Source organism: Chelonoidis abingdonii, chromosome 22 (assembly GCF_003597395.2).
Source record: "Chelonoidis abingdonii isolate Lonesome George chromosome 22, CheloAbing_2.0, whole genome shotgun sequence".
Classification (NCBI taxonomy): domain Eukaryota; kingdom Metazoa; phylum Chordata; order Testudines; family Testudinidae; genus Chelonoidis; species Chelonoidis abingdonii.
In genome coordinates, this window is record NC_133790.1 from 4,371,447 (window position 1) to 4,396,201 (window position 24,755).

General features: G+C 48.6%; 1 protein-coding gene across 1 annotated transcript in view; it reads left to right on the forward strand.

The window, feature by feature from the left end:
- Nucleotides 1-11,572: 11,572 nt before the first annotated feature.
- CORO1C (coronin 1C) overlaps nucleotides 11,573-24,755 on the forward strand; it is an 80,686-nt gene continuing 67,503 nt past the window's right edge. The window contains exon 1 of the mRNA XM_032805405.2: nucleotides 11,573-13,937. Within this exon, the coding sequence (XP_032661296.1) occupies nucleotides 12,749-13,937 (1,189 nt within the window). The 5' untranslated portion in view covers nucleotides 11,573-12,748. The remainder of the gene's footprint in view (nucleotides 13,938-24,755) is intronic.

Genomic DNA, 24,755 nt, shown 5'->3' on the forward strand with positions numbered 1-24,755 from the left:
AAAAAAAAAAAGTTTGTTTTTAAAAAAAAAAAAAAAAAAAAAAAAAAAATGCATGTGGCAGGGGTAGCATGCCGAGGAGAGTTGCCTGCCTGCTACCATGCTTTATCATTCATGGATAGAGGCGTCCAAGGCTGGCATCCGCATTCTGCAGGCCTCCGCCACACCGTCCATAGGTGTAACATGCACTCCTCCCTGATGTCAGTTGCAGTCTTTCTGGGGGGACCGTGTGCTCTTGCCCCACCGATCTTGCCCTAGTTTTGGCTAGGAGACAAGACGTGGAATGTGGCTCATTTTTACTCCCTTCCTTCCATGCTCCCCGCAGAACTAGTCACTCCAGCGTTTATTACTTGTTACATTTTATGCTTCAGAGCAGGGCATGAACGCCAGCAATTCTTAAACAACCCGTGAGAGCTAAGTCACTAGCACAGTTGTTTCCCTTGTGGCCGTTGCTTCTTTACTGGTAACAAAAGCTTCAACAGCCCCGACATCACACTATATTCTCTAGGGCCTCCGAGCTCGAGGAGGGAGTCTAACATGTTCGAATGGTGGAAGTTGAAGCTCGACAATTTCACTGCGAAGAAGGTGTAAATTCTTACCATGAGAGTAAATTATGGGTTGAACATTTCAAGGGTGGTGTGGATTTCCATCGCTGAAATTCTGCGCTAGGAATTATTATGGGCATCCGCTGCCTCGCTATACGGGCTGAAATGGCCATGGTCCTTCGTGGCCTTGACTAGCCTCTCCTGCCCTGCTGGTCAATTACCGGTGTGTTCTCACATTCAAGTTTATTAAAACGTTTACTAGCTTTGCTTTATAGCTACAATGTCAACATATCCAGGACATAAAAAATGTTATAAATCGGAGTCTGGATTGACATAAAGCAAGGAATATAGGCTGAACATCAGGAAAATGTGCTAATCATTCAGACATTCCATGTGCAATGCCTACGAGGGTGATGGAAGCCCCATAGTGTCCTTAACAAATGAACAGCTTCTTAGAACATACCACATGAACAAACATCCTCGGTGCCTGGATCGGGTTGGTGGGAATGGGTACTGACCATCGAGATTTCATCTCTAATTTTGATGTTATAACTTTGGTCGTAGATCATGGACTACAGGCCACACGGTAGCGATGAGATCCACTTATGTTGTTCTTGTCTATATTGTTCCATTCTTCCAGGTATCACGTGGGAGGAAGTGTAAGGATGTTCTTCAGGTCACTTTTACATTGACCTCCGTCACACCATGCGGTATGATCTTAGGTGTTTATGTCAAGCAGCACATTTGGTAACACGCTGGAAATTAATGCCATGCAGTCATCACAACAAGGAATTTGTTGTTGCTCCAGATGTTGTCTGTTTTGCCTGCACATCATAACCGGATCATAACTTCATCTACAAGAAAAAATATTTATTCCGTGTAAATACGAGGACTTTTCATCAGGTTTCTAGTTCTGTCTCCACTGGCTACTTAGAAGATTTTATGTGCAAAAGCCTAAGAGCAATCTTCAGCAGCTTCTGATTCAAGTCATTCAGCAACATCTTTGGAGACCAAAGAGGAGCAAGGAAGTTTTATTCAGGAACCTGTAATAGATTTTGGTTATCAGTAAATACAGAACTCAGGCTCCTTCACGTATAGGACACCTTCACATGTTTTGCTGTGATGAGGTCAGGGGCTGGGGACCGAACACGATATACAGGGAAAGCTGTGTTTTTCAGAACTTCAGGGCTAATTTTCAGAAGCCAAACACCCACTCAAGTGAATCGTGGAGTCAGCCCTTGTGTAGGTAAAAACTGACCCATGCTTTCCCTGAGGCATTAGTTTCCTATGCGCGTCGATTTAATATGTTTGGGTAACTCATAAAAGGGCATGCCAACAAGCAAGAAACTCCCACGAGCGCACACTGTACCCGTTTTGTCTCTCTCCCTAAATGGACATCGTATGGTGTCATTGGGATCTGCTACAGTAGGAGGACAGTTTACAGACAGATTGGGTCCTCAGTTAGATATCTCACAATGCACTGTCTGTGAGGGCCGGAAGTGATTTGACAGCTGCCCACAAAAGAGCTTGGTACAAGTCAGGCTCCCGGATAGACAGGGGATTAGGAGGAGGATTGTATATCTGATGAAATATTTTTCTGTCTAAAGAGAACATTGCAACACATTCAGGAGGTCAACTTGCGGAGGGCTGTGTGAGAACTGGACTGTGTTCTTCTTGATTTTGCTCTGAACCACTGTGTGGTGCTCAGTGTCCTCATGCAGTTTCTTAAGTTCTAGTTGGTGGGATAGGGTGTGTGATTGCTGCAGAGCAAAGGCCGGTGCACCTCAAATGCCTGACCGATCTGTCTCCTAGGCAACGATGGCCTGGGCCCCTCCTCTGCAAAGTGCCAATGAATGTTGGACAAAGGATCAGGTGACCTCCTGGCCCGGGAAGGAGCTGAGCAGAGAGGAGGGCTGGAGGGGGAGTCTGAGCTGCTGGGACGAGAGTGAGTGCAGACCTAGGGATCTGGCTCACTGTCCCCAGAATGGACCGGCGAGGGTCCGTTCTGTATCTAAGCTTGTTTTAGACCCTGTTCCACTCATCGAAAAACCTCTGTTTTGCTGGCTAGAGTCGTTGACTGCAAGGGGGTGCAGAACCTGTGGCTTCCCAGGACCCACCTGTGGGCTCGCTGTGGGAGCCAGGATGGCGAGGATGCTGAATGCTCCAAGGAGAGACCCAGGAGGTGAAGACGTTGAGCTTCTTGCCCTGAACAGTCTGCTCCAAGGGAAGGGAGGCTCCCCAAAGTCGTGACTGGCTTGTGGGAGCAGTTCAGAGCATCGCCCGGGGACTCCGTGCAACTGGTGGCCGAGCGGAGGAGATACTGCACCCGTGGATGGCAGCTCCTGCCAGTAAAGTGACTGGGAGCAGTAAACCAAGGAGGATAAATGAGGACCGAGCGTGTGAAGGCTGAGAGAGGGACGGTTTCAGGGGGCAGTTAACCTGAAGTGTGGACCGCGAGAAGACTGTGTGCGATACCGGGAGTCCCTGAGGGACTGCAGTGAGCAGTCTCAGGGTGCGGAGAGCTTGCTGCTCGCCACTGGGAGAAGAGAAGGATTTCTGCAGTCGCAGGGTTCCCACTGGAGGATTGCAGGGGAGCAGTCCCAGGGGCGAGGAGTCCTGCACGGTCGCCTGGAAGAGGTGTGATCAACGAGAAGGCTGGCACCCAGGGGTTCTTCTGGAAACTGGGGCGGCCAAAGCACACAGGCCTGTGAAGTACCAGAGCCACTTTGGGACGGTGAAGTGATGGCTATCATCTCTCCTTAAGAAGGAGCATTGTGATCTGTGCACAAAGAGGAGGAACAATGGGGAGTTACCAAGGCACAGTTAATATCGCTTGCGGAGGAGGAGAGACCGCTCTGAGGAGCAGCTTCGCTCCAGTGGGGCTACAAGAGATCTGGGAGTAGCTGGAGCAGCAGCCGGCATCCTGAGAGTCTGGTACCACATGACAAGGATCTTTCACGATTGGTCCCACAGGATCGGAACGGATGGGATTGGAGCAGAGCTGAAGAGCGAGGGACCATGAAGAGAGAAAGGCTGTGGTAAAAGCTTTGCAGAGAATAGCATTGCAGCAGCGGAACTGTGATGGTGGAGTGGAGCATAGGGGGCGCCAGGGGTCAGTGGGGGACAACGCCTGACAGGGTGAGGCGCTGGGCGAGGACTGTGGTGTGCGCCCGCAGATGCTGAAGGATTGGGGACCGATGGTGAAGGTCCTGGGGTGAAGCCGCCGCTGCCTATGGCGCCGGATTCCTGTGCAGACGGCAGGAGGGGTCGGACGGTTCATTGGGGTTCTCAGGGATATCGCTGGGAGGTCCCTTTGGGGGCGTGACGCTCTCCCTTTGGAACATGGATTCTCCGGCCCTTTCTGTAACTGCGAGGCGTTTAAATTTAAATCCAGGGAACCAATTTAGCGTGGGATGGAAAGTCTAGTGAAATGAAAATTTGTGCTGCAGGCGAGGGGCTGTGGCTCAGGGATACTGCACACCTGTATCTTCTCCTTTTTCTCTCTTTTTACAGTGTGGCATTTTGAGTCCAGCAGCCCTCCCCACTTGTGCCAGCAGGTTCATTCTTCATTTCATGACCATTTCCATCCCAGGCCAATTGGGTTCCCTGGATTTAAATCAACCTCGGCAGTTCAGGAGCCGCGGCGCGGGATCTTGTCCCAAGGAACAGTCACCCCCGACGAGGCCTACCCAGCGTATCCTGGAGAACCCCAATGACCAGCCAGTTTCCGACCCCTCCTGCGTTGCAGCAGGGATCCGGGCATAGCAGGCCGAGGCTTACTCCCAGGGACTTCACCTCAGGCCCACAGTCTCAGGCATCTGCGGCTGCCACCACAGCTTCCCTCTGTCAGGGCCTCACCCCTGTGTGTTTCCCCATTGGAGCCTCCATGTCTCTCACTCTTTAATTCAGTCCGTTCCTCGAGCTTCTTCCACAGCTCTTGCTCGTCGTCCTTGGTCCTCTCGCCTTCAGCGCTGTGCTCATCCCATCCGTCCCTGATCCCTGTTGGGAACCCTCGTGAGATCCTTGTCTTGTGGGTACAGCTCTCAGGAGTGCCTGGCTGCTGTCCAGCCTCAGATCCTCTTTGTAGCCCTCTGGGCTCAGAGTCTGCTCCTCAGAGCTGGTCCTCTCTCCGTCAACGCATGATACTGAGTGCCTTGGTGAACTCCCCATGGTTACTCTTCTTTGTGCACGGATCACAATGTCTTCTGTAAGGGATGTGGCTGGCCATCACTTCAACCGTTCCAAGTGGCCTCTGGACTACAGGCCCATGTGTGTTTGCTCCCCATGGTTTTCAGGAAGACCCTGTCTGTTCCGCCTTCTGTGACTCACACTCTTATGGCCGAGTGTGAGCTGCAGGTCTCCTCTGCCCTGGGATGTCCGCATCCCCAGGGAACCTGCTACTGCAAATCCTTCTCTCTCGCCAGGGTCGGCAGCAGTCCTCCAGCCCTGAGACTGCTCCTGCTTCCTCAGGGTACCCCGATACTCCAACAGTCCTTCTCGTGGTCACCACTTCCCAGAGTTACCTGCCCCCTAGAAACGTCCTCTCTCAGCCTTCAGCACGCTGGTCGCTCTTATCCTCCTTTGTTTACTGCTCCCCAGTACTTACTGCAGAGCGCCATGCCACGGGGTTGCGTATCTCCCTCCGGGCTGCCCGTTGTCACGAGATCCACCGGCGATGCTCTGGAATCTGCCCCCACAAAGCCAGTCGACTTTGGAGCCTCTCTCCTTGAGCAGATTGTTCGGGCAAGAAGTAGGCATTCCAGCGTAACGTTACCTCCTCGGGTCTCTCCTTGGGAGCAATTCAGCATCCTCTGCCCCTCGTGGGCTCCACACGAGCACCACCAGTGGGTCCTGGGGAAGCCCAGGTTTACCCCCATTTGCCAGTCATCAGACGCTGACTCTCACAGCAACAACGAGTTAATCGTAGACTGGACAGGGTTCACAAGAGCTTCTAGATACAGCGAAACCGGACCCCTCGGCCGGTCCATCTGGGGCAGTGCCCAGACCCTAGGTCTGCAGCTTCAACTCTCGTCCCCACAATTCTCAGACCCCCCCACTCGCCCCTCCTCATCTGCTCAGCGTCGTTCCCGGGCCGCGAGGTCACTGATCCCTTTGTCTCCAACACTTCTCATGGCACCTTTGCAAGAGGACCAGGCTCATCAGTTGCTAGGAGACACGAGTGCCGGCATTTGGTCACCGGCCCTTTGCTCTGCAGCAATCACACACCCTTATCCCACCACCTAGATACTTAAGAACTGCATAGGGGACACTGAGGCACCAACACAGTGTTCAGAGCAAACATTAAGAACAGTCCCAGTTCGTCACACAGCCCTGCCACAGTTCCTGACCTTCCTGATATTTTTGCATTTCTCTTTAGATCAGAATAAAATATTTCATCCAGTGGAAGTACAATCCTCCATCCTAATCCCTCTGTCTATCCCGGGAGCCTGACTTGTACCATAGCTCTTTGTGTGGCAGCTGTCAAATCAGCTTCCGGCCCTCACAGAGCAGTGCATGTGTGAGTATATCTAATGAGACCCACATCTGTCTGTAAACTGTCCTCCTACTGTAAGCAAGAATCCTCCAATGACACCATAGATGTCCAGTTTTAGGGATGAAGACAGAAACTGTACAGTGTGCGCTCGGTGGGGAGTTCTTGGCTTTTTGTCAAGGCCTTTTATGATTTACCCAAACATATTCACATGCTGACGCTCATAGGAAAACTAATGCTCCAGGGAACATGCACTTGTGTTCAGTTTTTACACACAAGGGCCTGACTCCCACTGAATTCACTTTGAGTTGGGTGTGTTGGGTCTTCTGAAAATCAGCCCTGCAGTTCTGAAAAACAACAGCTTTCCCTGTATATGTGCTTCTGGGTCCCCAGCCCTGACCTCCATCTCACAGCAAAACCATGTGGAAGGTGTCTATACGTGAAGGAGCCCTGAGTTCTTGGTTATTTACTGATTAACCCAAAAGTTCTCATTACATTAATCCTGGAAAAAAACTTCCCTTGCTCCTCTTTGGTCTCCAAAGATGTGCTGAATGACTTGATTCAGAAGCTGCTTGAAGATTTGCCTCTTTAGGCTTTTGCACATAAAAATAATTTCTAAGTAGCCATTGTGAGACAGAACTAGAAACCTGATGAAAGTCCTCGCTACTACCACCGGTAAGTTAATATTTTTTTCTTGTTATGATTGAAAGTTATATCCTGTTATGATGTTGCCATGGCAAAACCAGACAACATCTGGAGCAACACAAATTCCGTTTGTTTTTGATGACTGGCATGGAATTTATTTCTAGGCGTGTTCCCAAATTGTGCTGCTTGAACATAAAACACCTAAGGAGTCCAATACCCAGTGTGTGACTGGAGGTCAATATGTAAAGTGACCTGAATGGAACATTCCCTTAACTTCCCTCTCACTGTGATACCTGGAAGAATGTGAAACAATATTAGGACAGAACAACATAAATTGAAGTCTCCTCTGCTTACCGTGTGTCCCTGGTAGTCCATTAGTCTTCATCGACCAAATGTTATAATCAAAATTAGAGATGGGAAATCTCTGATTGGGTCATGTAGCCCATTCCCCACCACCCTGATCCAGGCACCGCAGGATTGTTTGTTCATTGTGGTATGTTTTCTAGGAATCTGTTCAGTTTGTTTTAAATGATTCAGCTGATTGGGGCTTTCCATCACTTCCCTCTGTAGGCTATTGCACAGTGGGAATGGGTCTGAAGAGTTAGCACATTTTTCCTGATGTTCAGCCTATATTTTCCTTGCTTATTTCAATCTCAGTACTCCGAGTTATAAACCTTTTTATGTCATCCTGGATATGTTGACATCTGTAGCTATGAAAGCAAAGCTAGTAACTGTTTTAATAAACTTGAATGTGTTGAACACACTGGTATATTAGGACCAGGCAAGGGCAGGGAGATGGCTAGTCCAAGGCCAGAAAGGACCACTGGCCTCATCTTGTCAGACCCCCTGTATAGCGCAGGCCAGAGGATTGCCCCATAATAATTCCTAGCGCAGAAGTGTCAGCGATGGGAAATCCACCACCACCCTTGGTAAATTGTTCCAACACATAATTACTCTCACTGGTAAAAATTTACACCTTCTTTCCAGTCTGAATTTGTCGAGCTTCAACTTCCAGCCATCGAACCATGTTAGACCTTCCTCTCCTCAGCTGAGGTGCCTAGATAACTACGTGGTGATGTCTGGGGCTGTTTGGCAAGATTTTGTTACCGTTCTAAGGAAGGCACTGCACATAAGGGGAAACAAGCTGGTGGTGTTGATTTAGCTCTCACGGGGTGTTAAGATTTGTCTTGGCTTTCATTGCCCCTGCTTCTGGAAGCAGTAAATGTAACAAGTAAATAAACGCTCTGGGATGTGACTAGTTCTGCTGGGTGAGCAGTGGGAGAGGAGAGGGAGTAAAAATGTAGCCACATTCCCAGTCCTTGTGCTCCCTGAGCCAAACTGGGCATAGATCGGTGGGGGCAAGATTCCACACTGTCCCCCCAGAGAACAGACTGCAACTGACATCAGGGGAGGGGAGTGCATGTTACACCCTTGGACCGTGTGTGGCGGAGGCCATGGCAGATTGCTGGGATGGTGCCAGCTTGGACGTCCTCTATCCATGAATGAGTAAAGCATGGTAGCAGCAGGGCAAGCTTCCCTCGCATGCTGACCCCTGCCAACATGCCTTACTCCTGATTTGTAAAGATCACAGCTGGCAAGAGCCAGGTTCAGTTCCCATGGGCTGTTCCATTCTTGGCCCATCTGCTGAGTATCCCTCATGCTATGTGGTGTTACTCAAATTCACTTGATTTCACTGGGCCTGTAGATTTTCCATTTTTGCCACAAGTCAGGTTATTGTATTTTTGTAAGGTATTTATGGTGCCAAACACCACAGTATCTGAGCACTTCACAACTTTTACTGTATTTGTCCTCAAACACCCCCACTTAGATAAGGTCTTGCTTTTATCCTCTTTTTATAGATGGAGAAACTGAGGCATGGATAGATTAAGTGATCTGCCCAAAGTCACATAGGAAGTTTGTGGCAGAGCAGGGAATTGAACCTGGATCTCTGAAGTCCTAAGCTAGTGCCCTAACCAATTCCTCAATGCACAGCAGTTTTGTAGAAGCTGTCAGGGAGAAGCTGGAGGCTTTGGCAGCTGCATAGAGGGACACTTGGAGCTTTTGGAACCTGTAGAAAAATGGGAGGGAGGTATGGGATTGTGGGATAAAGATGAGGCAGAATATATAGTAGTGAAATAGCTAACTATATCAACATGGCAATGACCAGAATTAAGTTTCTGGGTTAACAACCCATTGCAATGAACAGGGCAGCCTCCTCCTCTTTGCCGATTACTAGTTTCAAGCTGTCTGCAGACTCATGAAGACGACTCTGTATTGATTTACACTCCGGTCACATTTAGACAGCTTCCTTGGCAGCCATAAGGGCTAGACATGTAAATGTTCTTCTAAATGGCAGCTTAGATTTGGCATCAGAGTTCTGAGGCAAGGAGTGGGTTTCTACACCCCTAAGTTGCAAGGTCATGAAATCCCAGGATACATGGGCCCTGTTTACGGTGACCAGCCAGCTGATCTTGTTCTTTATGGAGCCTTTTATGAGCCTGTCACTTGCAGTCTCTGACTGCCCAATGTGTGTTGCTGATTACGCTGTGGGCAAAATGGGGATGGAAGAGCTCTCGGCCAGCATGTGTATACATATCTCAAATTGCTAACACCTCTGCTTATTGCTCCAGCTTTTGGAAGCTAGTTGGGTAAGCAAGAGGTCTGACAGCCGATGAGTAGCCTGGCCAATCTGTGCCACCCTCAGCCCTCGCCTGGCATGTAGCATAGCCCGTAAAAGTATTTCACTGCTGCCCAGTGCGCTACGTGAATTTTCCAACCATGTGGAGGCAAAATCACTGCAATAACAATGTCCTTTTATGCATAGATTTAACGGGCAGCCACTGGCTCACATCACAGGAGCCCTTGTCAGAGTCTGCCAGGTACTTGATAAAGAATTCGTTGAAATAAAACATTTGATGTGAAAGGTCCTCGACAGGGGATGCTTGATGTTATGTCATATGTTGTGACACATTGATCATAAAGCTTTAGGGCAATGGGGTTCGTCTTGCAGGGAGTTGCTTTCCAAATTCAGCTGGAAATGTTTGTTTTGTGTAAACTTCCAATCATCCCTAGGAAGCTGCAGACAACACTAGTCCTTCTTCCCTGAGTTTAAAGCATCAAGCTGTATTCACCTTATTGTGCAGATCTGAAATCAGTTCTAGGAGTAATAAAACAACTGTGTAGATCTAGCCAATACATGGATATGTTATCTTCTGTTTATGGTAGGAAGAGATATAAAACCCCACTTCTCAAGCAGCATCTATTATTCTGCTGAGAGCTCTATGGCTTTAGTACTTTTGAGAAATTGGGGACAGGAAAAGGACAGGGCTTGCAAATGTTTTAGGGATGGAGCATGGATGGCTAGGTGGAAAAGAGTCAGCACCATAGGCATGGCCCTTCGGATGGAGGTAAGTGTCATGACAAAGGCAAACACATATGAATCTGATGTCCTTACATTGACAGGAAGCAACCTGGCCTTAAGGCTTGTCACCCCATCACCTGCTTTCTCCAAATAGTGCTTCAAAAGTGAAGTTGGGGTGGGAATGGGGGAGAGGGAGGATTTTCAAACCAACTGAGAGACCCGTTTAAATCCTCTGCTCAGGAGAGGGCTGGCAACAGCTCCTGCACCTGAAGGGATGGTGACACAGTGTTGTTCAAAGTGTGTAGATGGAAAACATTGCTGCAGACTCTTTTGCAGCACTCAGCGTGTGACCCCAAAGTAGGGCAGTTGTTTGTTTTGGGCAGCCTTGCTGTGGATGTAGAATTCCCAGTGTTATGCTGTGTTTTGTCTCGCTGTGTGCTGATGCTGTTCCCCACAGTGGGGCTAGCTGGCGCAAGGGGCTGATGATGACGATGTGGATAATGGAGCCTTTCACTTCTAGGTCATTGGGTCAGATCTGGCTTGGGATGGCGGTGACGGGAAGTTATTACTTTTGATGGCTGTCGGGTGGCTTGTGTAAAGGGGGTGGGACATCTCTGTTTCAGGTCCTAGTGGACAAGTGGCCACCTTGCAGAAGTCACTGGCACTAACTGGCCCTCTCATTGGCAGTTTCAGCTCAGAGGCCAAAGATTAAAAGGGACTTGAAGAACTAGCTGTGCTCCTGCTTCTAAAACTGATCCCTGCAGGTGAAGAGCAAGGCTGGTGGCAGGTGCCCATGTGGGGGAAGCTTTCCCTGACCTCTGCCTGATCTGGGGTTAAGCTCAGGATTGCAGCCTCCAGACCTGTCAATCTGGCACCTTTTTCCAGCAATCAAATCATTTTTAAAAATTCCCCTGAACTTCCACTGTTAAATAAACATATCTTGGGGCCCTATTTCCAGACTGCTCGTGCTTTGCATTTGGCCGACTTTCAGAGGTACATCTACCCTGCTCTTCGGCTTAGCCTCCAGCAGTAAATAGGCACAGACAAGGAGGACAGAACATATACGTCTCAGCCTTGCCCAGCCATAGACTGAATATACCACGTCACCAAGTAACTGTTGAGGGATACGGAGAGAGTTCTGTATGCATAATGCACAGTTGCTCACACAGCTACTGGACTGATGTATTTCTAGTGCTTTTTTTAATATTCCCACTTGCGATTCTGAGTGAGATACAAATAGAGAAGCCCAACACTTAGCACACCCTAAAAGGCAAAGAGCTGGGAAGAGCCTATGGGAGGGAAGTAGGTCATTGGTGGCATGCCATGTTCACCATTAGTGAAAATCTCAGGCATTTGGGACTGTATATAAATGGTTAGAACTCTTTAAAAATCTCTCCTTCCCCTGCCTCATTCTCAAGAGAGTTTACAGGCACTTGTTTGGCAGAACTGTAATCTGGAGAGAGGAACTTTCTGCATGAAGGTTTGTTTAGCAATGCCCAAAACTTTAGTAAGGGTTTTTTGATAAATTGTGTGTTTTTTAGTCTCTTAATGGAACCTTATTTCTGAGGATGGTGTTGGGCTTCTCTGTTTATCTCTGGAATACTTTGATGACACAGTAATTCACTTAACAATAACATATTCCTGCAGATAATTCCAGCCAATCTGTCTCTGCCCTAAATACTTTGTGTATACAGTATCTTTCCCAAGTACGCTGCGATCCAGACCAAGGTTCCAGCATCAGCTTCCAAGGAAGAAGCACTTGGGTAGAAGGGGTTTGTGACAGAGGCTCATGTTAAAGCACTAGAAAATGAACCAGGGGCGTGGACATATATTGCCAAGATCTCTATAAAAGCCACAGAACAGTTGACAGAAGATGATCCAGCGCAGATGAACAACAACAAATTATGTGACTTTAAATAACCATGAAAACAGCTGTGGGGATTGCAGCAAGATCAGCCACCATAGGGAAACCATAGGGAATCACCAGAAATTACTATCACAGTTGGGGAAAAGAGGGAGATTAACTGGAGGAGAACACCGATATATAGCAAATCATGCATGTCAAGTGTTATGCACCAACAAATTAGAAGCCAGTGGACTTTGGATGTAGTTGTGCCTGCTCAGGTAGGATAAGTCTGGCGAACGTCAAGTGTAATATCAATCCTGACCCCCTCCATCATCAGGAGACGATATCCTGCCCTGCCACAGAGAACAGACTCCATCATCTCAATATGTGTTTTCCACCTCTGGCATCTGTGATTCTGAATAATGCTGATTCCCATAACCTAGTAACGGAGGTTTCCAAGCTGCGTCCAGTCTCACTGAGGAATGAAATAAAGAGAAGGTGGTGGTGAAAAATCTGGGGAGACACAAAGTGGGGAGAGAGCTCAGTCTGTCCATTTCAAAGCATTTGGATAAGTGATTAAAAGCACTGAGCTGCTAGTGATGGAAGCCTCTACCTGGCACCGCTCTGGATATTTACTTGATGACAAAGGTAAGATGAGAAGGAGAGACTCTCCTCCCTCCAGCAAAACCTCCAAGATGAAGTGCGAAGATTATGTTTTGTTGAGTAAGAAGCAAGTTGGCTATGAGGGCCTGGGACTCCAAACGGAGAGAGATGAGCCCAAGGGCACTGATTATGATGTGCATGTTTCCACCAAGTAGTTACAAATAAGCAGAGGAGTGTGTGAGAGAGGGACCCAGGGACTGATGGCAGAGGAGTCATACTCTAAAAAGCGAACTGTGACCAAAGCAGGTGGGAAGGGTATGGAAGGTGAAGTCTCTTCAGAGGTGTTTGAAATGCAGTTTGGACAGCGGTGTTTGGGAGATGAGGCTGAAAGCAGGAAGGCAAACACTATTTATAGACTGGAGAAAGCTGAAATCAATATCTCCGGCCAAGAGGGAGAAATTAACCCATTTGTCCACATGGAACCTGAAGGGAGAAAGGAAATGACAGAGTACAAGTTGCCTCTGATCCGGAGAAATGCCAGCCACCAGGAAAGTTATCAAGGGACAGAGCAGGCTGCAGCTGGAAGTGTAAATATGATCAACACTTTTCAAGGAACACTGAAGAAGCAGATAAGCCGGTCGGACTCAGAAAGTAGCATAGAGAGCAGACAAGTTAACAAGCTGACACTGAACTCTCCCTCAGAGGAAAATAAACCCAGCGTCCAGAGCAGGTCAGATAGCAGGGAGCAAAAAGCCATGGTGATGGATTGTACATTGCAAAGCAAAGAGACCAGAACAGTGCAATCTGCTTCATATACCCTCTGGGAAAGCAGCAATCTAGATGGAAACTTTAGGCAGACAGTTAATTTTTCGTCTCTGACTGAAAGCTCTGCAGACCATTGCCCCAGTGGTCAAACTGGTGAAAAGGATCCAGCAGGAAAGCTTGATAAAGATAAGCAGGTAGTGAAGAGCCTTGAGATAATGGTCTCGGCAATTTCAAATTGTGCTCTGGTTGCTGGAGATTTGAGAGAGAATGACAGCCAGGTCCTTCACCCTGAGAGTGGAGAAGACGACCTCAGAAGTGAGGCAGATTCAGTGGTATCTGATTCAAACAGCCAGCAAAACTCCTCAAAAGCCCCTTCAACCAGGTTACAAACTGGTCTGGCAGTGAGTTTCAGTGAGACTGTAACAATGTCAGAGGTGCTACAGAAACCACATGATAGGGCTACTTCTAGCAAAAACCAGCCAGAAGCTACATTTCCAGATAGTGCAACTAAAGTCATTGGAGAAAGGATCCCAGGAGGGGGCCCAGCTCAGCAGGAGCCAAAGAGGGAGGAAAATCAAGAGGATGAAAAAGTGCTTAAAGTTGCAGATGTGAAGAAAACTTTTGAAAGGCAGAAGTCTGCAGAGGGCAAAGCATCAGCACCTCCGCACAGTACAGCCAGAAAAGGTGAGCCGTGGCAACTCTGCGGGGGGTGGGGTGGGGGGGTGGGCAGGATTTCAGAATACTTCTCTGTGTTTATAGCTTTGAACTGCAGTGCTCAGTTTAAAATAAACCACAGGTGGTGGTTCCAGGCTAAGATGAGTCTGATGAAATGTGTTGGTTACCCCCTTCAAGAAATAGCTACCTGATTAATATTGAGCAACACATAGCAAACTGGGATCGAGCAAACCCCTATAGTAAGGTAGAATGAAAATCCGAAATTGTTTCAATGCAGAGTTAGTAAAACTGCCATTTACAGTTGTTTTGTGAAAAGGGGGTTTTGCTATACAAAGGTTTCACTGAATAATAATACCTAGCTCTTATATAGTGCTCTTCATCAACTACATGCTCTTTGCTGCTGTTCTTTCATTCACTTCCCCATGTTCACACTTGCTACTGTCTCTCTGAACCAATATTTTGATTAATTTTCTCCTGTTGATATAAGATGCAGTTTTTTTCCTTAGGTTCTTTTACTCTTGTGGTGTGACTTGGCCGTACTGCTCTCTTGAGGAGTAAGACTATACTAGCCTGAAGCTGTGGGCAAGCTCACATTGTTAAAATGAAACCAGTAAAAGTGTAAAAACAGACCTGGGTTAGACAGACATCAAACTAAAAGTAAAGACGTATGTTTGTAGGTGTGTTGTAGACCTATGCTGCATAGTTCATATAACCAGACTACTGATGATCTGGTGGGTTATTGTACATTTTCCTATGGGAAAAGTCACATCTTAAGACATTGGAAATCTATGTTAACCTTGAATATTTTTCAATTAATAAATGTTTAATTTAAAAATAGGTCTGGATCTCCCCCCACCCTGCCTTGCACGTTATATTGTCACTTAAAGGGTGGAAACCTGAATCAGAATGGGAATGAGGTACAAAGCAGGGGAGAACAAGCTCATACTCTTGGGAAGTAATGGTTTAGTGTTTATAGCCACATCATGCCAGGTTCCAGGGAAAATATCAAACAAATAGGTGCAAAATGAAATGTGTATTAAGTGCAAATTATCAACAACTTGAAAGACTTGGGTTAAGTACACCAAGCATCCCTGATATTGATCCCTCTCAGGCACTTGAGTTTAAAGACCCAATCCACCACTCCATGGGAGTTTTATCTGACTAAGGAGTATGGAGCATCTGGCTTTTAAATTCATTCTGAAATAATGTTTACATCAGCATTTTGGGGAACAGAAACTGCTGGTAGGTGCAGTAAGTTGTCTTACAGAAACACTAGTTTTAGCTATGATATGGAATAGTGGCCCTCCATTGTGCCATGTTCATGATCTAACTGTTCCAAAACCAAAAATAAACACACAGAGGAATTAATATTTAAAAGAAGGGCACCCACCTGACCCAGGCAGGCCCTGGCTGATGGCAAGGATTTTGGCTGCATTTGTCTCCTTTTTCTGACTCTCTTGCAGCTATTGTAATGGGACCTTTAACAGAAGTGAGTGAAAAGAGAGGAGATGACAAAAGAATTCAAAATAGGTTGAATAATCAGGATGTAGATTTGAAATGTGACAAATATAACAAGAAATGCTACAGGAATAATACTGTTAAATCCACACATTACTGCTCATTTCCAAAAGCCTGTATTTACAATGCAGAGCCTGGCTGAATTCTTTTTACTGTTTAACACAAGAGGAAATATTGGTCCCAAGTTATTCATTTCATAATAGAATTCTGCTTTTTCTCCTCTCTCTCTCTCTCTCTTTTTTTTTTTGGTTCTTCTTTCTGGCCTGCCTCTCTATAGTTAATCATCTGCTACATCTGAGACAGGCAACAAAGAAAACTCCATCTGTTGCAATTAATTGCAGCTTTTTTATTTAGTGTCCTAACATTTTTATTAGGAATTAGGACTGAAACATTATAAAAAGGAAAAATAAATCTTGAACAAACCACTACAATGGAGAAGGTGAAACAAAAATATACTGACTCTCTCTCTCTCTCTCTCTCTCTAGATATCTGTAGGTAAATATTGTGAGTAATATATTACACACTTGTGTATGTACGTAACATCAAGCCTTTTTATACAATGTACATGTAAGTGATTTGGAACAATAGTCTTCCATTGATAACTACCCTGAACACAATTACTAACGCTCTGTTTATTGGTGCTTTGCGCTCTCCAGTACTTTCCATCCAAGCATTTCCCCTTACAAGCAATGCATTAATTATATCACTCCATTCACTGCAATGCCCTTGTGGAGCAGGTCAGTATTATTATCCCCACTTTACACCTGGAAAACTAAGTCACGGAGAGGTGAAGGGACATGCCCACGGCCATGCAGCAAGGCAGTAGCAGAGCTGGGAATAAAACCCAGCACTCATGACTCCCAGTCCTGTGCCTTAATCCACACATTCATCCTCCTTCCCTGTCCTGAAGGACACACACTACTGTGCACACTCCTGAACTCCCTTTTTTAATCAGCTCAGACTCTTCTATTGTGCTAGTTATTATTATCGTCATTGCATAATTCTATAGCTCCCCTTTCTGGTCAAGAACTGAATGAATCATGAGGCCAAACAAGAGAGGTTTCTCTGTCTCTCACTGAACAAATGCTCAGCTAGGTCTGGGGAAGAGATCACCACAGGACAGAGTTTCATTGAGATGCATAGCTGTTCTACCACATTCAAGAGCTGTTGTATACTGTTTTATCTTGGCTGCTCCTGAACATAAGACAAGAACTGAAATGCTCCCTCAAAATAAGGCTGTTTAATCACTTTAATTAAGCTATCCTCACCATTTGATATAACATATCTACTGTATTCTAAAGACCACAGCGTATGAAGAGTGATCTAATGCTGCTACACAGAGTGAGAATTATCTTGTTTCCTAAATTACAACCATTTCAGGTTTCTCTGTATTAAAGACAAAAAATGACACCTGTATTTAAATAACTCTAAAGGGTAACATAAGCCCCTAAAATATAGGGAAATATAAAGTTGTATCATTTATGTCAGTGAGAGTGGCACTCAGCTGCAGCAGTATTGAATTTGTCCATGTATGTAAATCATTCTGTTTTGAGGAAGGAAGAGGTATAATAGCATGAGTTAAAGATGGAATGGCCTGATGTGTCCTCCAATCCGAGCCTTCATGTTGTTGAAATGTCATTTTGTTTATACTGAATTAACATGGTTTAAAACAGTAATTCTCAACCCGGGGTACACAAAGGTCTTGTATGGGGTATGTCAACCCATCCAGATCAGTGTTTCTCAACCTGGGAAACTGTGAATCTCACAGGGGTCACAGGACAGGTGCAGTCAGCATTGGGGGTGGCAAGCATGGCTATTGCCTTGGGCTTTATGCCACAGGGGGTCCTGTGTAGCTCAGTTACATGCTTCAGCCCTGGACAGGGGGCTCGGACTTCAGACTCCTGAAAGGGGTACAGTATTCTGGAAAGGTTGAGAACCACTACTTTAAAAAGTAAATAACTAACTAAACCATTGCAAATGTCCTGGAAAGATGTATAACCTGGGACATCTGTAATCAGGAAGTGCTCAAGCTAAACTATCATGTCTGGCATATTTTGTGTGACTCAGAAGTTAAACTGCAAAATAACAGGACTTTAAATTGCTGAGCTCCCTAAACCCACTGTAAAGCAGTTTTCTTCATTTAGAACATACTTAGCAGTGAGAAAATTCAGCCCATGAGGTCTAAGCATATTGAAGTGTTTGTGCCAAATTCATCCTTCATGTATAACGCTACCAGTTCTGAACTACTGGGTTGATATGTTGGTCATCTGTTCAAGAGTACATGCAGACACCAATCCATCCTTCCCACCAATGGGCATGCCCAAGTATACAGTTACCCTCAGCAAGGTCAAAAGGCCAAAGAAAAGTTCTCCTCAGCTGGAGATGCAGTAGGGCGTTGCAGCTGTTCTGCCACTACCTGCCCCCTTGGAACACTGTACATGCAGTATACACCTGAAAAAAATGGGAGCTAGTTATGTCCCTCAAGCAAATAATCTGTACTATATAGTTTTCCTTTAAATGTAGGTTTTCCCCATTTTCCCCCTTAAAACACTAACACATACATATCCTTATTAGGATGAAGTAGATAGAATGGTTAGAGCAGGAGACTGGGAGTCAAGACTCCTGGGATCTGTTCCTAGTTCTGCCATTAACCTTGGGCCAGGTCACTTATGGTTTGATTTTTTTCAAAAGTGTTGAGCACCAGAGCCGTTAATGAAGGGTGGACCATATGCCTTTTCATGCTTCAGTTTCTCCACCTGTAAAGCAGGGAGGCATAGCAAATTAATTACTTGTACAGCACTTTGAGATATTCGCATGAACAAAATAGCATGATTATTGTGCTAGTAGAATAGATACGTATTTGCAAGATAGCTAAATTTAGCAACTGACATGGCTTTCAGAGTCAGGGGTTAGCGTGCAAAGAAATTACAGGATTTATAATTTGGAGCATGTGTGGAAGGCAAGGGGGGGTGGGTAGATAAAACTATGAACAGCTCAACTTGAAGGAATTCTGTACATCCCTTTTGTCACATGCCAGCATGTAAAGTTAAATTTCTAGTCATCCTGATAGTGGTGAGATGATTTAGGAATATAAACTCTGTTGTGTAATCCTTTTAGCTACACTAATTTACTAATAAAACATAAATTTCATTGGGGGAAAATCAACCTTTAATGTGATGTTTAAAAATATTTTTGACAGATATATTGTCAGGCTAATATTGATATGCTTTGTAATTGTAAGCAACATGCTAGTTAGAATAGTGTTAGCCTACAAATAATGAAGATGACTGACCTGAAGGGAATTGAAGAATTTATATAATCTTATATTTATTTTTCTATACTTCGACGAAGACAGTCTATAAAGGTTTACGATGTCTCTGCATGTCTGCAGCCATACCAAGACCTAACCAACTCATTGTTCTAGATCAGAATTTGGGTGATATTTGGCCATTTCCCATCTAGATGCTGGAGGAAATGGTGCTGAGGATTGATAGGTGTCTTCGAAATGGTGCTGAGGATTGATAGGTGTCTTCCTTCCTTTAAGTCAGTACTCAGTGAATGTTCCAGCATAGTTTCGGGGGAAACTGTGTTACAGTGTCTTTTGATTGAAATGTAAAACAGGCCTTGTTAGTTGTGGTCATTGAAAATACCATGGCAGTTTTTGAAGGGACAGGGTGACCAAATTTCAGCTGGGTTCATTACATCCTCCTTATCTGAAATGTCCAACTGAGAACTGCAGGGATGAAAAATTCTTATTCACTTCCTGTGCTACCTACCCTGTTGTGTAGTGTGCTATAAAAGTAGCTGTTATAGCTCAGTGATTGGCAAAACAACTCAGGTGTATGTTTCCTAGCAGATTTATAGCAAGGGGACTGGCAGCCAAGATGCCCAGGTTCTAGACCCATCTTTACTGCTGACTCACTGTGTTTGTCCCTCACCAAGTCATGTGTGTGTGGAAAATATGAATCGCAATTCAGATCTGCTAAGATGAAAAAATTAGCTGCAATATTACTTAGGTAGTGCTAAATTGCTTTGTTAGTGTTTCTTATTTTTGACGATTAAGGGATTTTTGTGGATGAGAGTGTAGGGGAAATGTGCTAGGCTGGATTTCAGAAGCAAAATCTTGCTCCCAAACTGTTAAGACACTTAAGGTAGCTCACAGCAGGGATGCACCCAATTTTAAACCTATTTTTTCAGTGGAGTAGCTACTGTATTAGCAATGTGGTGGTGTTTACCATGAAGGAGATCTTTCCACTTACTGAAGCTGTGGTTAAACTTTTGTCAGGTTTTAGATATTTGTTTGTTTTGATTTGGAGCTACTGTACCTCCTGGGGTTTCTGCCAACTGTGACCTAGCCAAGCCAGCAGGAGCTGTGATGAATTCGTTTCTGCTGAGACTCTCTTTGCGTGTCTTACATCTTTATCTGTCATGTTCCATGTATATCGTTTACAAATAAAACTCCTGGGGTCTGTAAGATGTGGCACAAAATGGACCACTTTATTTTACAGTGTTCTTATCCTAGTGCATCAGTGAATTGGGGGACATTTTTCAAACTTGAGTGATGTTAATGAGAACTGGGTGGTCAGCCCTTCTGAAAATCAAATCACTTATTTAAGTGTGTAATTGTAAGCAGCCAAATTTGGTCAATATTTTCCAATGATATAAGGAGCACAAATTGGTCTTTTTTTTGGAAGCATTCTGAGCAATGTGAGCAATATAAACACCATAATTTGTCTACGCATAGTGTGCCTTGCAGTAACAGAAAAATAAAACCTTGGAAGTTACATTATGTTGTTGTTTGTCTGCATTGAAGTCAGTAGTGTTGATCTAGTAAATCACTATTCTAGGTTATTTCACTGAACAGAGATAGAAGTTCTGTACCTAAGTGATGCCAACATTCAAAAAATGTAGATTTATTTTAAGGCCAGGCGGAGGAAATCTTTGGGTTTTCAGACAGCTGGCTTCCTTGTTTCTCACTGCAAAGTGTTATTCAATAGTCATTTGGGATCTGTGAGCATCTCTCAGATCAGTTTATTTTTACTCGATTTGATAGAAAGCTACTTCCACAGCCACTATGTGAAGAATTTAACATGCCTGCAATGTTGTACAGGGCAAAACCAAGTAGAATTACAAATGGAGTTAAATTTTCTTTTAATTTAGAATAAGTCCATTATTTTCATCTTTCACTTTGCTGGGTGTGTGTGCTGGATTCCATGCACTGGTCTGTCAGGTTTGGATAGTTACAAGCATGGGTTCAGTTATGGGGGTTATTGCATGCAAACATGGCAGCAGCCAGGGAGTGGCATGGGTACACAGTGATGCCCCTAAAAGTCAGAAGATGCCAGCAGGACTGGGGCCCACGTGTCCCTTTAATGGTGATCCCATGTTGGTGTGTAGTCATTGCTCTTATAGGCACATATCCATCACTTCTGTGTGCGCGCATCCATTGCCATGGGGTGTGTATGACCATCGGTCCCAGGTGTGCATCCGTTGCTCCTCTGGGGTGCACATCCATTGCCATGGGGTGTGCGTCCATCGCCCTTGGTTCGCATCCGTTGCTTCTCTGGGGTGCACATCCATTGCCATGGGGTGCACGTCCATTGCCCTTAGGTGTGCGTCCATTGCTCCTCTGGGGTGCGCGTCCATTGCCCTGGGGTGCGTGTCCGTTGCTCCTCTGGGGTGCATATCCATTGCCATGGGGTGCACGTCCATCTCCCTTGGGTGCGCGTCCGTTGCTCCTCTGGGGTGCACATCCATTGCCATGGGGTGCGCATCCATCGCCCTTTGGTGCGCGTCCATTGCCATGGGGTGCATCTCTGTTGCTCCTCTAGGGTGCACATCCATCGCCATGGGGTGCGCGTCCGTTGCTCCTCTGGGGTGCACGTCCATCGCCCTGGGGTGCGTCTCCATTGCTCCTCTGGGGTGCACCTCCATCGCCCTGGGGTGCGCGTCCATCACCCTGGGGTGCGCGTCCATTGCTCCTCTGGGGTGCGCGTCCGTTGCTCCTCTGGGGTGTACATCCATTGCCATGGGGTGCGTGTCCATCGCCCTGGGGTGCGTCTCCGTTGCTCCTCTGAGGTGCACATCCATCACCCTGGGGTGCGTGTCCATCACCCTGGGGGTGCGCGTCCGTTGCTTCTCTGGGGTGCGCGTCCATCGCCATGGGGTGCGTGTCCATCACCCTGGGGGTGCGCGTCCGTTGCTTCTCTGGGGTGCGCGTCCATCGCCATGGGGTGCGCTACCCCCCGCGGCTTTGTGTCCGTTGCTGTGGTGCACCTGCCAGTTACTGTGTCCGTTGCTGTAGTGACGGGCCCGGCTTTCGGGCCGGAACACACCAGTGATCCCCCTAATAGTCAGAAGATGCCAGCCGGACTGGAGCCCACGTGTCCCTTTAATGTGTGATCCCATGTGTTGTGTTCCATTGCTCTTATAGGCCACATATCCATTCACTTCTGTGTGTGCGGCGATTCTATTTGCCATGGGGTGTGTTATGACCATCGCGGTCCCAGGTGTGCCATCCGTTGCCTCCTCTTGGGAGGATGCACATCCATTGCCATGGGCGTGTGCGTTCCAGTTCGCCCTTGGGTCGCATCCGTGTGCTTCTCTGGGGGCACGATCCATTGCATGGCAGTGCACGTTGTCCATTGCCTTAGACGTTCTTGTCTCAGTCACTTGCGTCTCCATTGCTCCACTCTGGAGTGCTGGCGTACCATTGCCCTGGGTGTCGCTGGTCCGTTGCATTTCCTCTGGGGTGGCTAACTCATTTGCCGATGGTCACGATCCATTCTCCCTTGTGGGTGCGCGTCCAGTGCTCCTCTGGGGTGCACATCCATTGCCATGGAGGCGCATCATTCGCCCTTTGCGTCGCGTTCCATTTGCCATGGGGTGCATCTCTGTTTTGCTCCGTCTAGGGTGCACATCCATCGCCATGGGTGTGCAGCGCCCGCGTGTCCAGTCTGGGGAGTGCATGTCCATCGCCCTGGCGTGCGTCTTCTCCATTGCTCTCCTCATGGGGTGCACCTCCATCGCCCTGGGCATCGTGCGCGTCCATCACCCTGTCTCGTCGCGCGTCCATTGCTCCTTCATTTGGGTAATGGGAAAGGTGCGCGTCCGTTCTCCATCTGGTGGGGTTGTAACATCCATTGCCCATGGGGATGCGTGTCCATCCGCCCTGCGCGCACGTTGCCGTCTCCGTTGTCTCCTTGGGTGGCACATCCATCACCTGGGGTGCGTGTTCCATCACCCCTGGGGGTGCGCGTTCCGTTACGCCCCCCTTCTCTGGGTAGTGCGCTATCCATCGCCATGGTGGAGTCGCTACCTCCCCGCGGGCTTTGTGTCCGTCTGTGGCGCCACCTGCCAAGTTACTGTGTCCGATTGCTGGTTAGTTTACGGGCCCCCGGCTTTTCGCGGCCGAAACCGGCCGGCAGTCGGGCAGGGCCCAGCACGCGGGGAGGATGGCGGGGCACCGCGCGAGGCGTGGGCGGGTACAGGCTGTGTGGGAAAAGCAGCGGAGGAGGCGCCTTTATACACGAGCTAATTAGGTGCATCGGGGCGCGGGTCCTAACATTGTCAGCATCGAGCCATGACGCCGGCCCGGCCCGGGCCCCTTGCTGGCGGAGCAGACGGCCCCGGCTGTGGTCCCTCAGACCACGGGGGCCCGGGGGAGGGTTGCTGCCTGGCTTCCGCCCCGTAGGGCGCGCCAGCCTGGTGGGGGGTGCAGCGCGGGTCCCTGTGCGCCCGCAGTGTGGCCGCCCTCGCCGCGCTGCGATTGGGCTGTTCGGGCTCTGCGTTCGGTTTCCGTCCGGCCTGAGCGGGGCTCGTGTGTGCGGATAAGGGGCGTGTCCGGACTCGGGGCCGAGGCCTTGAGCGGCTGCTCGCTGGCTCCGCGGCCCCCGCGCCCCCTCCCCGCCTCCCGTTCCCTTTCCCCGACCCCCGCACCTGTACACCGAGTTGAATCGACTCTAATCGTGCGACGTGGCGTTCAGTCGGTAAAATCGGGCGGGGGCCAGGGAGTGTTGGCTCCGCTGATGGTCTGAAGGGAGCGACGATACGTAGCCCGCGGCGCTCACGGGCCACTGTGCGGTGATGTGGTGTGGGCTCGTGAGGTCGCGAGCGCGGCCAGAGGGCGCGTTGCCTGCCTCATCGGTGTTCTCTATCGTGGGAGGTAGGTTAGCAGTGTGTCTGCGGGGGAGCAGTGAGTCGGGGGTGATACTGTGCTGGTGTGGGGCTGCTCGTGTTTTTTGTTGTAGCTGCGCCGTTCCTGTGGGCAGCGGAGGAGCAGATGGTTGGTGTTGTGGGTGTGGTTGCGGCGTATCGTTGTAGCTGAGTGTGTCAGACAGGCCAGGTGGAGCAGGGGTATGAATGGGAGGTTAGTTGGCGCTAGCTGTTGTTAGCCTGTCGCAGGTGAGGTCAGCGGGATGTCTAGGGAGCAGGGTCCTCTATCCCCCCGTAGGTGGGTCGTAGGGGCTGCGTGATACTTGATTAGCGCCTGACGCAGCGCCCACCGCGTTAGGCGAGCGCCTGGCTCCCGCCGGCTGCAGCAGCTGTGGAAGAGGAGTCCAGCTCGCCAGGCTGTGCTACCGACACGCGCAGCGTACGTCCATCCCCACCCTGCTCCCTCTTCCACACCACGCCTCCTCCCCCACCAGCACGCCGTCCCTGCCCTCGCGCGCCACTCACCGCCACTAGTGCCCGTCCGCCGCCTGCTACGTCACGCTCCTCAGTGCCAGCCGGAGCCACCTTCCTGCCGCCGCCCGATCGACTGACCACGGTGGCGGGGGCGGCGGGCCGCCAGCCGCCGACCACTAGGGCCTCGCTCTCCGGCAGTCCGGACACGCCCCTTTCCGCTACACACGAGCCCCGCTCTCAGGCCCGGCGAAAGGTCCGACGCCAGCCCGAACAGGCCGAACGCAGCGCGGCTGCTCTCTTGGGCGGCCACACTGCGGCGCTAATGGGACCGCTGTCTGCCCCATCCCCCACCAGGCTGGCGCGCCCCACGGGGCGGAGCCATGGCCAGCAACCCATACCCCCGGGCCCCCCCGTGGTCTAGGCGACCCAGCCGCGCGGCCGTCTGCTCCGCCAGCAGGGGCCGCGGCGTTGCGGGCCGCGCTGCTGCTCTAGCTGACAGGCCGCCCCCTCACAGACTGCGCCCTCCGCGGGGCCCGCCGGCCGCTGGGCGCCGCACGGGGCGTGCCGGGCGGCCCGGGATGACTTCCAACAGCCTGTACTCCGCCCCCGCCCCTCGCGTTGCCCAACCTCCACCCCCCGCGCTGCTGGGCCCTGCCCCCCTGCCGCGCCGGGTTCCGCGCT